This window comes from Chlorocebus sabaeus, chromosome 19 (assembly GCF_047675955.1).
Source record: "Chlorocebus sabaeus isolate Y175 chromosome 19, mChlSab1.0.hap1, whole genome shotgun sequence".
Taxonomy (NCBI): domain Eukaryota; kingdom Metazoa; phylum Chordata; class Mammalia; order Primates; family Cercopithecidae; genus Chlorocebus; species Chlorocebus sabaeus.
The window spans coordinates 8,002,760-8,015,528 of record NC_132922.1 but is presented as its reverse complement, the minus strand read 5'-3'; the positions used below and the strand labels follow the sequence as shown (position 1 = coordinate 8,015,528).

Genomic DNA, 12,769 nt, shown 5'->3' with positions numbered 1-12,769 from the left:
ACTAAAAATAGAAACATTAGCTGGGTATGGTGGTGGGCACCTGTAATCCCAGCTACTCAGGAGGCTGAGGCAGGAGAATTGCTTGAATCTGGGAGGCGGAGGTTGCAGTGAGCCAAGATCGCACCATTGCACTCCAGCCTGGGCAACAAGAGCAAAACTCCGTCTCAAAAAAAAAAAAATAAATAAAAGAAGGTAAATTAGCCCAGTGTGGTGGTGCACACCTGTGGTTCCAACTACTTAGGAGGCTGAGGCTCCTGTGGGCCATGATTGTGCCACTGCACTTCAGCCTGGGCAACAGAGCAAGACCATGCCTCAAAAAAAAAAAAAACAACAAAACAAAACAGGAAAGACAAGGAGGAGGGAGATTACATCTTGCTTTTTTTCCCCTACACTTTAATTAAAATTCAGCATTTCTTTCCATGGTGAATGTTGCTGGGAACAAACCTCATTAGTGTTAGCAGCACCTGTTACCTTGTTACCCATAGAAATCAGATATTTTCATGTTAACTGCAGCTGTTGCAGACATCTTGAGATACCATTTTTGCTCATCATTACCTCAAAATTATAGTAATTAGACCCAACTCTGGATCTTGTCATTTAACGTGCCAGTAAAACATATCATGTAATATCACAAATATTTTCATAAACTCTATTTCTATATGATTTATATCTATCACTCTCCATATTTCGTGCACTTAAAATAAAAATCTGAGGCCAGGCCAGGCGCGGTGGCTCACGCCTGTAATCCCAGCACTTTGGGAGGCCGAGGTGGGTGAATCACGAGGTCAGATCGAGACCATTCTGGCCAAGATGATGAAACCCCATCTCTACTAAAAATACAAAAATTAGCCCAGCATGGCGGTGGGCTCCTGTAATCCCAGCTACTCAGGAGGCTGAGGCAGGAGAATCGCTTGATCCCAAGAGGCGGAGGTTGCAGTGAGCTAAGATCGCCCCATTGCATTCCAGCCTGGGCAACAAGAGGGAGACTCTGTCTCAAAGAAAATAAAAAGAATCCCAGCTCCCCTGCTTGTTGTTCCTGTGACTTCACTGTGTCTGTTTCTCCGTCTATAAAGACAGAAGAGAGAAAAGATACCTACCTGGTAGGTTTCGGCAATTCTAGAGCTAATCTGTGTGGTGTGGTGGCCAGGAGGCTCCGTGCACACGCAATCAATATCAACAGCCATCATGATTCACCCACAGCTGCAAGTCATCCCCAGCACTGGGAAGTCCTCAGAACTCAAAGTCCCTGTCCTTAGCAGAATTTCCCTGTCCTAGGTTCTCATCTCTCAAGAGACTGCTTTTCCTATAGCGCATAGATGGTAAGTTATCCCACAAATGACTCTCTACTGAAGGTGCTCAGCCTGGCTTGCCTTTTCAGGAAGCAGGTTGAGGTTTCTCCAGAAAGCTGCTCAGAGGTAGTGTCTCTCCCGCTGTTGCGACGATGGCCGGCTGAACGTGCCCTAACCCAGCACTGACTCTCTTGCTTCTTTTGAGCCTGTGCAGCAGCCGTGTTCGTTGCCAAGTGCTGCCGGCAGAGCTTGGTGGCGGAACGCCAAAGTGTGTGTTTCAGTAAATGCTCATCACGTGCCCGCGTTAGTCTATGCACACTACATTTTCGTAGCCCCAAGTTATTTCATTAATAGGCCTGAACTAGTTCTATAATATTGGGGAGTGAAGAATGAATGATCCTATTTCTTTTTTCTCAGTTTGTCTTTCTCATTTTTCCACTGTGTCCTGTGCCTAGAATAGTGCTTGGCACAGGTAGATGCTTAGTAGCTATATTTTATTTTATTTTTTATTTTTATTTTTGAGACAGAGTCTTGTTTTATCGCCCACGCTGGAGTGCAGTGGCGTGATCTTGGCTCCCTGTAACCTCCGCCTCCTGGGTTCAAGTGATTCTCCTGCCTCAGCCTCCTAAGTGGGAGTACAGGCGCCCACCACCGTGCCCAGCTACTTTTTGTAGTTTTTGTAGAGAGAGAGTTGTGCCATGTTGGCCAGGCTGAGCTGGAGCAATGCTCCTCCCACCTCATGGAGCCTCCACCCACCACGGCTGTCGGTTTCCCCTAATCCTAGGAACTCCCGCCCCGAGGGAGGCAGGATAGACAGCGCCTGTGTCCCACTCTGCTCATTTTCAGATGAGGAAACAGTCACCAAGGTCCCGTGCAAACTCCCCGCCCACCCAGCAGCCCACACCCCTTGCCTTGTTCCAGCTTCCCGTTCGCCAGCTGGCGTTCCTGGCAGCCAGCAGGTCCACCGGGGCTCCGCCTCGGCCAGGCTGGGGTCAGGGGCTGGGCCTCAGGGACTCTGCTGTTGGAGTTGTCCCAAGCTGGCGTAGATAGAAGCCCAGAGCTCAGGGGCACCTCAGGGCTGAGGGGCTCAGGCTGGTCCTTGGGTCCCGGGCTCTAGGCAGTCACCCGGGGTGTGTGCCTGAGGCCAATCAGGGTTGTGTGGAGGAAGGTCCCTGGCACTGCCGCAGTCTGCAGGCCCCATGAGCCTGGTCCTGGGGTTGGGAAGGTGGGAGTCTCTGGCTCCAGGAGGCTGTCCCTGCCCTTAATCTCTGGCAGAGTGCCCATGGGAGGAGGGGGAGGAGCCTCAGCTCACTGTCCACAGGCCCCAGGCCGCCCTCCAGAGCTGGCTTCCAGGCTACAGTCCCTCCTGTCCACAGCTCCACCATGTCAGGACCAGGAGAGGAGTGGGTGCTGTCGACAGGACAGAGGGCAGCGTGGGGCTGGGCCTCTGGGGCAGGTGGGGTGCTCCGTGGCCCACGGGTTCCTCATCATCCTTGGAAACCTCATTGGTCCTGTCCCACAACGGAGGGGGCAGCTGGCTCTGGCTGTCCTAGCTGACTAGGAAGTCATTTTGGCTCCAGGGGCAGCAGGCGTCTGCGTGCCATCAACAGAAACCCTGGGCCAGGGTGGGCTGGAGAGCCCAAGGTCTGGAGCCTCCATAGGGGCGTCTTCCTCTGGCAAGAAATTGACCAGAGGGTTCCCAGGGGTCTGCTCTGAAGGTGGGGGTGGGGAGTGGTTGGCCTGGCTGGGCCAAGGGCTAGCGGACCAGGGTCCCAGTACCCCCTCCTCCTCGGCTGCAGGAGGCCCTGTGGCAGGCATGGGGTTACCAGTGGAGGGCGCAGCAGGACGGCTGCGCAGTGGGTGTGTCCAGTCCCCTGTCCCTGCCAGGTCTAGATCAGGCCCGTTGAAGGGCCCATAGCACAGATCCTCAAGGAGGTGCATGAGATTGTAGTCGTACTATAAGTTGTATACAAACACACGCCCCGGCGGGCCCAGCTCTGGGGCCTCCTCCTCAATGGCATTGCCATGCTGGCTGGTTCGGGTGATGAGGTGGGTGAAGGGCGTGGGGCCAAGAGGCACGGGATGAAGTCAGCCTCGCTGAAGAGCTCGTGGCTGGAGGAGCTGCTGCCTGAGCCTTCAGGGCCCAGTGTGTCCAGAGGCCGCCAACAGGGTGGCAGAGAGCAGGTGACTGCGCTGGCTGGCTGCTGGGCCTCATCACAGGGACACTGGTATCATCGGTGCAGAGGACACTTCAGTGCTGAGTGCTCTCCCCGCATGTCACTGAGCACTGCAGGGAAGCCAGGGGAGGGGCTCAGGCTGGGAGGCAGGCTGCCAGGGGACGCTGGGGCAAGGCTGGGTAACCTGTCCACTGCCCGATGTCAGAGCGGCAGAGACCCCAGCCAGCCCCCTCTTTGGCCGTGCCCAGCTCAAGGCCATGACTGTGGCCACAGCTTGCCAGCAGCTTCCTGATCCCTCAGGATCTGGAGTCAGGGCCTGGACCTTGGAATCCCCCGGGCTCCCTCCCACCCATGGTACCAGGCAATAAAGGCTCCAGGAAGGCTGTCTACCTCCCTGCAGCCCAAGACCAAGGGTGGAGCTGGCGGGCCCCTTCCCATCCTGAGACCAGTTCCCCGCAGCCCAGGTGGCCCAGGGAACATGGTGGTTGCGAGGGGTTTCAGCAGGAGACTGGGGATGGCGTTCACAGGCGGGTGGCTCCAGGGGGCTCTGCTCATCCAGCCCCACACTGGGATGCAGAGCACTGCCCAGCGGGAGAGGCCCCTGCCCACCTGGCAAGGGCACACAGGTGGCATCAGCAGGCTCACCAGCAGGGAGGGCCAGGCCAGGCTCCCAGACCCTCAGGGTTTGGGCAGAGCTGGGACTGAGGCCAGTCGATGATTCTCTAGAGCTCCAAGCCCAGGTCGGTGTCCTGCCTCCAAAGCCTGGTTACACGGCACAGTCCCTCCACTCCCGCAACCCTCTCCTCAGGGGAACTGAGGGCGACTGGAGGCCTATTTCCACATCCAGGGACCCAAAGAGGAGGACCACAGGTGTCCGGGCTGGCCCAGGCCGGGGTAAGCAGCAACCCAGGGCTAGGACTTCAGCCTTAGGAAGAGTGAAAGCCCAGCTCTCTCTGCTCCTCTCCAGGGCCTCCGGGGACCCAGATGTAGGGGCCTGTGGCAGACCCAGTACACCCAGGGGTAGGGATTTGGTGGGTGTGTGCTTAGGGGAGACTGAGGGGCAGGGTGGAGACCAAGGGGCAGCAGGGAACGGCATGGGGGGATACTGAGGGGCAGGGCAGAGACCGAGGGGCAGCGGGGAGGGGCATGGTGGAGAGACCGAGGGGCAGCAGGGAAGGGGAGGGACACTGGGGAGGGGCATGGAAGGCACATCACAGGCACCCTCAGCTAAGGCTCTGGGAGTGGGGAGTCAATCCCCTCCCTCCCTCCCTCCCAACGTTGTTTTTTTTTTTTTGGGACAGGGTCTTGCTCTGTCATCCAGGCTGCAGTGCAGTGTTGAGATCATAGTTCACTGCAGCCTTGACCTCCTGGGCTCAAGGGATCCTCCTGCTGCAGCCTCCCAAGTAGTTGGAATTACAGGCACATGCCATTGTACCCGGCTGAATTTTTTCTTTTTTGGTAGAGGCAGGGTCTTGCTATGTTGTCCAAGTTGGTTTCAAATTCCTGGGCTCAGGCAATCCTCCCACCCCAGCCTCCCGAAGTGCTAGGATTACAGGTGTGAGTTGCCGCACCTGGCCCAATGTCATTTTCAACCAGGACACTCCACCTTGCTCCTGTGCTACGAACAACATCCCAATTCATCACAACCGCACATCGGGCCCCAAACGCACATTAAATCCATGTCCATCTACAGTTACCACAATTCAAATGTCCATCAACGTTATACCACAAACTCTGACTTACAATGACTTATTACCAAAGCTTTCAGGAAAAAATGTAGGCAATGCCATCTGCTGCAAGTGTTTATTCTATTTAGAAGTCTACAAATTTGAGCTTTTAAGAAAGATTCACAAAATATTCATTCAAAACCACATTTTTGGCTTATCAGATTTCAAATATATTTTACTGTGCTGAACAATATATTCTAATGCTGTCTAAAACACAGCTAAATTATTTTTCTTTATTCGTTTATACACATTCTGTAATTTTTGAAAAGCAAGGTTTAAAAATATTAACAAAACTACCCAATTACAATGACTGTTCTCCCATACATGGAACTATTCTCCGTAGCTGTATCTTCTTACCTCACTCCATTTTAATTCTGTATACCACATCGATTTATAAACACTCTTAGGGAGTTCTCATCTTCCATTTCTCATCAATTCAAACAACAACACCTTTTACAAGATAACATTAATCCCCTTGGCAAGGCAGCTTACATTTGTTAAAAGCACTCACTGAAAAATATTTTTAAATTTATAGGTCATAGAAAATAATTTACAAAGAGACAGATGACTTCAAATATTATTTGGCAGTCACCTTACTATGTAGAAACATAAATGAAGCAACCTGTCACAGGAGACACCCGTCACTTTGGTCTTTTGAAGGACATGTGTGTGGTGAGTGTTGTTTCTGCAGGTCCATCTGGCATCTGCTGATTCTGGCAGCCCTGAGCCCATGTGTCACATGGAGACCTCTCCTCCTCCCCCACGTGAAGCCTCCTGGTTCAGGAGCAGGAGGAGCCGATGTCTCCAGGCCCTCAGTGTTGAAACCAAAGGTTCCAAGAAAATAAAGCAAGGATATACGTGGAGACACCAAAGGAGGGTGTGGCAGGAAGGAACACGAAACAGAAATCACAGTAAAGCTCCTACCACATCAGAACTCAGAATTTCTCAAAAGAAATATTAAAAATCAGAAACATATACCATATGCAAAAGTAGCAAAACAATCCGCAAAACTATCTGGTCTTCACTGCCGCCTGTTGTGTGGTCACTGGTTCATTTACAGAGGAATTTCTCCAGGAAATACATATCACGACTTCAGTATTAAGAACCATAGCGATCCTGAAGAGAGAACCAAAACGGAAGTTTATGACCATTCAGCAGCGATCCCTGACTCCTGCGCCCTGAATATTCAGCATCACCAAAACTGACACTGCAGCCGGTGTCAGGCATGTGACATGAACACTACACCCCGAGGGTGTGCTCATCTGGAAGCAGCCATTGCTGCAGCTTCAAGGCTGAGGGCAGGTGTGGGCTTCAGAAGCCAACAGATTCACATCCTGTCTCTGGTATCCATGGCCACAGTCCCGGGATCGGGAGGCAGGGAGCAAAGTGTCTGGGCGGGATGATGCTCAGTGGGCCGGAGGCTACTTGCTGAGCCCTCTGGGAAACAAGTGTGATGGGCAGGACTGAGGAACACATTTGGTGTTTGAAGCCCTGAAATTTCGGCTCAGCTGGTCATCTTGCAGAAGTGACCTAACCTGTGCCTCAATTCCTTCACCTGTAAAATGGGGATATAAAAGGGAGTCATCTCTAAAATGGGGATGACCATCTATAAAATAGGGATGTTACCTATATGGAGACTGATGTGGGCTTAGCTGACCTAAGGGACGTGAAAGAACTCTGTGAATTTTAACTTCAGAGTCAAATGCAAGGGAAGACTGTGCTATTCACAGTGTGAAAACAGTTACATTAAGAGTCCTGGGACTAAGGGAACTCTCCAGAACGGGAGGCACCTCCATGCCCTCCTTAACCTGCAGCCAGAGCAGCATCAGCCTGGGGCCAGGAACCCCCTTTAGAGGCACCAGAGTCCACACGGTTCCAGTCCTACTTCCTTTAGCAGCGTCTTACATTAATAGAATCCTTCAATGGCCTGATGTAAACAAGAAGGTACAAAGAAACGAGCCATTCATATTGTCAGAGATGGCCTCGGCTCTTAGGTGCAAGTATGTGCCATCCTTGGCTTATGTTTTCACTCGATAGAATGTGATTTCAGAAAAACTTCTGATGACATGGAAATGCTCCTAACATCACAGAGAAAAAGCAAGATATAAAACCCTATATACAATATAATCCCTTTTTGATTTTAAAAAGATATGTATATCCTTTTTATCTATGAATAGAAAAATATCCTTAGAAATCTAGAGCTAAAAATATACCAAAATATTAAGAAGTTATCCCTGTGATGTGGCATTACAGATAATTTCAATTTTCTTAATACTTACTTCTCTGTTCCAATCTAGGAAAAAAAAAACTGCATAATGGTCATGACAATTCCTCTAACAATTCCCAGAGTCATACATTAGAAAACATTAAAGATAAAATTATAATTTCTGGTTTTCATAACGTCCTGGGTTATACTGTAGCAAACATATCGATCCAATAACATATAATTGAATTTTCCAGCAGTTGAAGATTGAAGTAGGTCTCATTTTCAAACTGCTGAATCTACTACCGTCATAGCCAGTGAGCACCGCCCCATTCCACCGACCTGAATTGAAGTCACGACTCCATTAGCAAAGACGGAGAGTTTTCCAGCAACGGACCTCACTCCCTGCTTGAACTGCGCCATGTCGGGGGCGTTGGGCAGCACGTTGGACAGGCTGTAGTTCCCTGCACACACACAGAAGCTGGCTCATTACTGCCATGGCCATGGCTGCGGCAAACCCTGTGCCCAGAGTGCTCAACGGCTTCAGAGAACCTGGATGTCTCCCCTCCTGCCGCCTCACAAGGAGCCCAGCAGTGCGATGGAGACTCGGGCTGAAGTGGCAGCCCTGCCATGATCCACATGACAGAATCCACATGAGAGAAGATGTAGTATGGGGGACTTAACACCACCATGAGTTCAAATCCTGGCACTGCCACTTCCAGGCTATGTGCCTCTGGAGAATTTAGTTCCTTGCTCTCTCTGGGCCCCTTTCCTCAAGGTGCTTAACATAGCCTTGGCAGGTAAGTACCCAGCAAAAGGCAGATGGGCCAACACGGATGGCCTCTTTCACATCGCCTCCTCCCTCTTTTGGTAACAGTACTCCTCCCTTCCTCCGGGAACCACCTCTCCCTTCTACCCTGTCCACAGGCATGGGCTCATGACCCAGGCCTGACCAATCAGAGCCTTCCCTGGGATGCACGTATCCTCAAATGAGAGGAGCCATTTGCTCGCTCTGGGGTTACTGGCAGGGACGAAGCAAAGCAGCAGCCATCTGTGACTAGGACTGCCCCTCCCACTCGCTTGGGGGATGGAGGAAGCTTGTTTCCTCCCCCGGGAGGTGAGCCACATGGATACATCACTGATGCTCTCTGACTGTGACTTAGAAGCCAAGCTCCACTGCCAGTCTTCCCAGGTACAGAAGTTGACACTTCCACCCTCTCTGCTAGGACCGGTGTTAGTGGGTTACTGTTGCTTAAGGTTTTGGTTGCCCTGACATAAACATCACCGTAATTGCTACCAATGTGGGTGAAGTTCATCAGGGTTATCACACATAAAGGAGGTCTGACCACACTCCTAGAGCTGACAATCAGGGGTTCATAAACTTCTGTGTCACAATTGTAATAAGACGCTGCAGGGGCTCAGTGAGCTGAATGCAAACCCTGCAGGTCCTCAGAAGTAGCCACACCTAGCTATGCCCTAAGCCCCACACGACACCACCTGTTCCTTACAAAACAGAAACCCACCGGACACAGTGGCTCACGCCTGTAATCCCAGCACTTTGGGAGGCTGAGGTGGGTGGATCACTTGAGGTCAGGAGTTCAAGACCAGCCTGGCCAACACGGTGAAACCCCATCTCTACTAAAAATACAAAAAATTAGCTGGGCATGGTGGCAGGCACCTGTAACCCTAGCTACTCAGGAGGCTGAGGCAGGAGAATCACTTGGACTGGGGAGGTGGAGGTTGCAGTGAGCCAAGATTGTGCCACCCCACTACAGCCTGGGTGACAGAGTGAGACCCCATCTCAAAAACAAAAACAAAATAGAAATTCTTGGTCAAGTCCCTCTCTGAGAACAAAACAGAACTGACAAGTTACCCTGCAATGTGTCCCTTGGAAGAGACACTGCATTTGCCCACAGCACTGTTCTCATGCCCACCATAGATGCAGGTCCTCCCATCTCCATCTCCAGCTGACTGTGTAAAATCTTGTAGGCCTTCGCCAATGACAGAGTGGAATTCCAACACAGTGATGGGACTGGGGTGCTGTGTCTCCTCTGAGGGCTGCCTGGGCAGGCTGGAGGGGCCAGGTGGCCATGGTCAAAGACAGCCCTAGTGTGCTCAGGTTACACAATGAGCTCCAGGAAATGACAGCTCCAACCACCTGCTCAGGAAAAGCGTCCTTGACCCAGGGAATCTCTCGTCCCTATCTGTTCTCAGAACACCCACAGTGTGTACTGAGGACACCACCACAGACCCGCTTTTCCACAGCTCACCACCTACTAAGGAAAGCAGACAATTAACTGATAACACCACTAAAGTGTGACCTGTGTCATGTGGAAGGGACACAGAGCAAACTGAGGTAAACAGCTTGGAGGTGGCTGCAGGGGTCCAGGTGCATGGGGCGGTACCTGAGCCTGAGCAGGTGGCAGTGGGGATCAGGAGGGAACGGGCTGAGCGTCCTCAGGAGGCAGGTGTCAAGAGACACACTGACTAACGCCGAGGCAGGCTGGGAGGCAGGCGGATTAAAGATATTTCCCAGGTTTCTGCTTGAGCAGCCAGGAAGAAGACAGCGGCTCCCCTCTCTGAGACAAAGGGGACGCTGAGCTACACAGTGGTCCGTGGTTGCGGCAAATGCCCTGGATGAGTCAGGACAGGACAGGTGATGCTGAGCTAACAACCACCCACAACTGATGTTTGCTGTGCCCAGTGCAGGTGGGCAGGGGGTTCTGTACATCACAGCCACTTGCGGTCCAAGCCCACGGGGTCACCTCTTAATTCCAGCTTCCTTGCCTACTATGACAGGGAAAGAAACATGGCAACATGCACACAGCTCTCAAGGCTTGTGCTGGAGGCGGAACACATCGCCACTGCAGCCTGGCACTGGCCATGGGGCATGGGAGGTAGTGGGAGGCGTGTTCCAGCCTATGCAGGCCGGCGGGCAGGTGCTCAGACTCAGCAAGCTCCTGGGGTCATTCATCATCCCTCCACCCATTCATCCTCAAACACCTGCAGAGGGCTTCCTCTGCCAGGCTCTGTCAGGTGCCAAGGGCACAGAAAGGAGAACTGACGGTCTGCTGGGGGAGATGGTCATCACATGGTCTTGCCCTCGGTGTAAGGCACAAGAGTGGTGCAGGGGGCACTTACCAGGCCCCCAGGGTAAATATGGGTTGGGGGGCTGTCTGGGGGAATGGGGAAGAGAAGCATTCTGGGCTGGGGGCTCCACAGGCTCAACACCGCTGGAGCGAGTCACAGCAGTAAATCATAAGAAACGAGGCTGGAAAGGCCAATGGAACCACGGTCCTGGAGGTGAGTATTGGGTGGGGAGCTGTGCTTCAAGCTCTTGAGGGCAGGATTTTCAGCACGGATGACTGCGTTTCGAAACATCATTGTGGGACGAGTGAGGAGAGGGGTGAGCAGCAGCCAAGACCGGAGCAGTAGGACCAAGCAGGGGGTTGTGGCCACGCTTTAGGTCTGGGGTCACCCAGGAGAGACTCCGATCATATGGGTCTACGGTGTGACGAGGGAGGTGGAAGGTTCCAGGACAACTCCCAGGCTCCTCAAAATACGTTTTTTTTTTTTTTTTTTTTTTTTTTTTAGACAGAGTCTTGTTCTGTTGCCCAGGCTGGAGTGCAGTGGTACAATCTCAGTTCACTGCAAGCTCCACCTCCCAGGTTCACGCCATTCTCCTGCCTCAGCCTCCCGAGTAGGTGGGACTACAGGTGCCCGCCACCAAGCTTGGCTTTTTTTTTTTTTTTTTTTTTTTTTTAATTTTTTAGTAGAGACGGGGTTTCACTGTGTTAGCCGGGATGGATGGTCTCAATCTCCCCACCTTGTGATCCATCTGCCTCAGCTTCCCAAAATGCTGGGATTACAGGCATGAGCCACCGCGCCCGGCCCAAAATAATAATTTTTTTTTCTTTTCTTTGAGACGGAGTCTCGCTCTGTCGCCCAGGCTGGAGTGCAGTGGCGCAATCTCGGCTCACTGCAAGCTCCACCTCCCGGGTTCACGCCATTCTCCTACCTCAGCCTCCCGAGTAGCTGGGACTACAGGCGCCCGCCACTGCGCCCGGCTAATTTTTTTTTCCTATTTTTTAGTAGAGACGGGGTTTCACCATGGTCTCGATCTCCTGACCTTGTGATCCGCCCGCCTCGGCCTCCTAAAGTGCTGGGATTACAGGCGTGAGCCACCGCGCCCGGCCAATTTTTTGTATTTTTACTAGAGATGGGGTTTCACCGTGTTGGCTAGGATGGTCTCGATCTCCTGACCTCATGATCTGCCCACCTCAGCCTCCCAAAGTGCTGGGATTACAGGCGTAAGCCACCGCGCCCGGCCCAAAATAAGAATTTTTAAAGGAATACCATGTTCTAATCTCTCTGCTTCGTGGAGACAAATGAAGAGAAAAAGTAATTCCAAGATTATAAGAACAAGTTTGGGCACTGTTTATTTGTTTGAGACAGGCACTCACTCTGTTGCCCAGGTTGGAGTACAGTGGTGTGATCACAGGTCACTACAGCCTCAATCTTTTGGGCTCAAGTGATCCTCCTGCCTTAGCCTCCTGAGCAATTGGGACTACAGGCTGAACCATCACACCTAGCTAATTTTTTTATTTTTTAAATTTTTTATAGAGATGGGGGTCCCACTGTGTTTTCCAGGCTGGTCTGGAACTCTTGGGCTCAAGCAATCCTACTTCGGCCTCCCGAAGTGTTGGGATTACAGGTGTGTATCACTGTGCCTAGCCAAACAATGAGTTTAACAACAAAAATTGCTCCAATGGCTACTTCTCAGATGGCGTAACAGATGCCACTTTGCTAAATACATGCCACTCTGGTTTAACTGAATCTCTGTTGGCAACGCCACTGCACAGCTATACTGTCTGACAAGCACATGTGGCAATAACCAAACCGGACTGCCTGACTGCGGACTGAGGGTGGTGCTTTTGAGGCCACACTCCCAGACCCTGGGCCGGAGCAAGGAGAAAAGGAGACAGTGGTCAAGGGACCCCGCAAACAACCTGCCACTTGACCCCACGATGCACACAAGGAGGGCTGCAGGTGTCTGCACTGCCACGCAGACGTGCTCTCATTCGAACAATCAGACTTGGCTTTCTGGAAAGAGACATGCTGAGGGGACAGCTGGGTTTGAAGCTTTGTGTTGTATCCTGGCTCTCACACGCTGCCTCCACTCCGTCATCTGGTGTCTGAGTGCCTCACACCTGCCCGAGGCAGTGCCCAGTTGATGGCAGTCCCCCAGCTCCAATGACCCTGTCCCATGGGTGTGGCCACAGGGACTGCTGCTGTGCCAGGTCAGGTTGGCTGTGGGCGCTTACATGTGCTTCCCACTCAATCCTTCAGCTACAGTGAAACAGAGTGCCCGTA

At 52.1% G+C, this 12,769-nt stretch overlaps 1 protein-coding gene and 1 pseudogene across 1 annotated transcript in view; both read right to left on the bottom strand.

Annotated features, from left to right (window-relative positions):
- Window positions 1–2,131: 2,131 nt before the first annotated feature.
- On the bottom strand, window positions 2,132–5,052 carry LOC140709171 (A disintegrin and metalloproteinase with thrombospondin motifs 7-like; annotated as a pseudogene).
- Window positions 5,053–5,255: 203 nt separating this feature from the next.
- Window positions 5,256–12,769, bottom strand: part of ARFGAP3 (ARF GTPase activating protein 3) — a 63,042-nt gene continuing 55,528 nt past the window's right edge. Inside the window, exons 15-16 of the mRNA XM_007975994.3 lie at window positions 7,739–7,860; window positions 5,256–6,309 (exon numbers count right to left, since the gene is read on the bottom strand). Coding sequence (XP_007974185.3) covers window positions 6,292–6,309; window positions 7,739–7,860 — 140 coding nt within the window. The 3' untranslated portion in view covers window positions 5,256–6,291. The remainder of the gene's footprint in view (window positions 6,310–7,738; window positions 7,861–12,769) is intronic.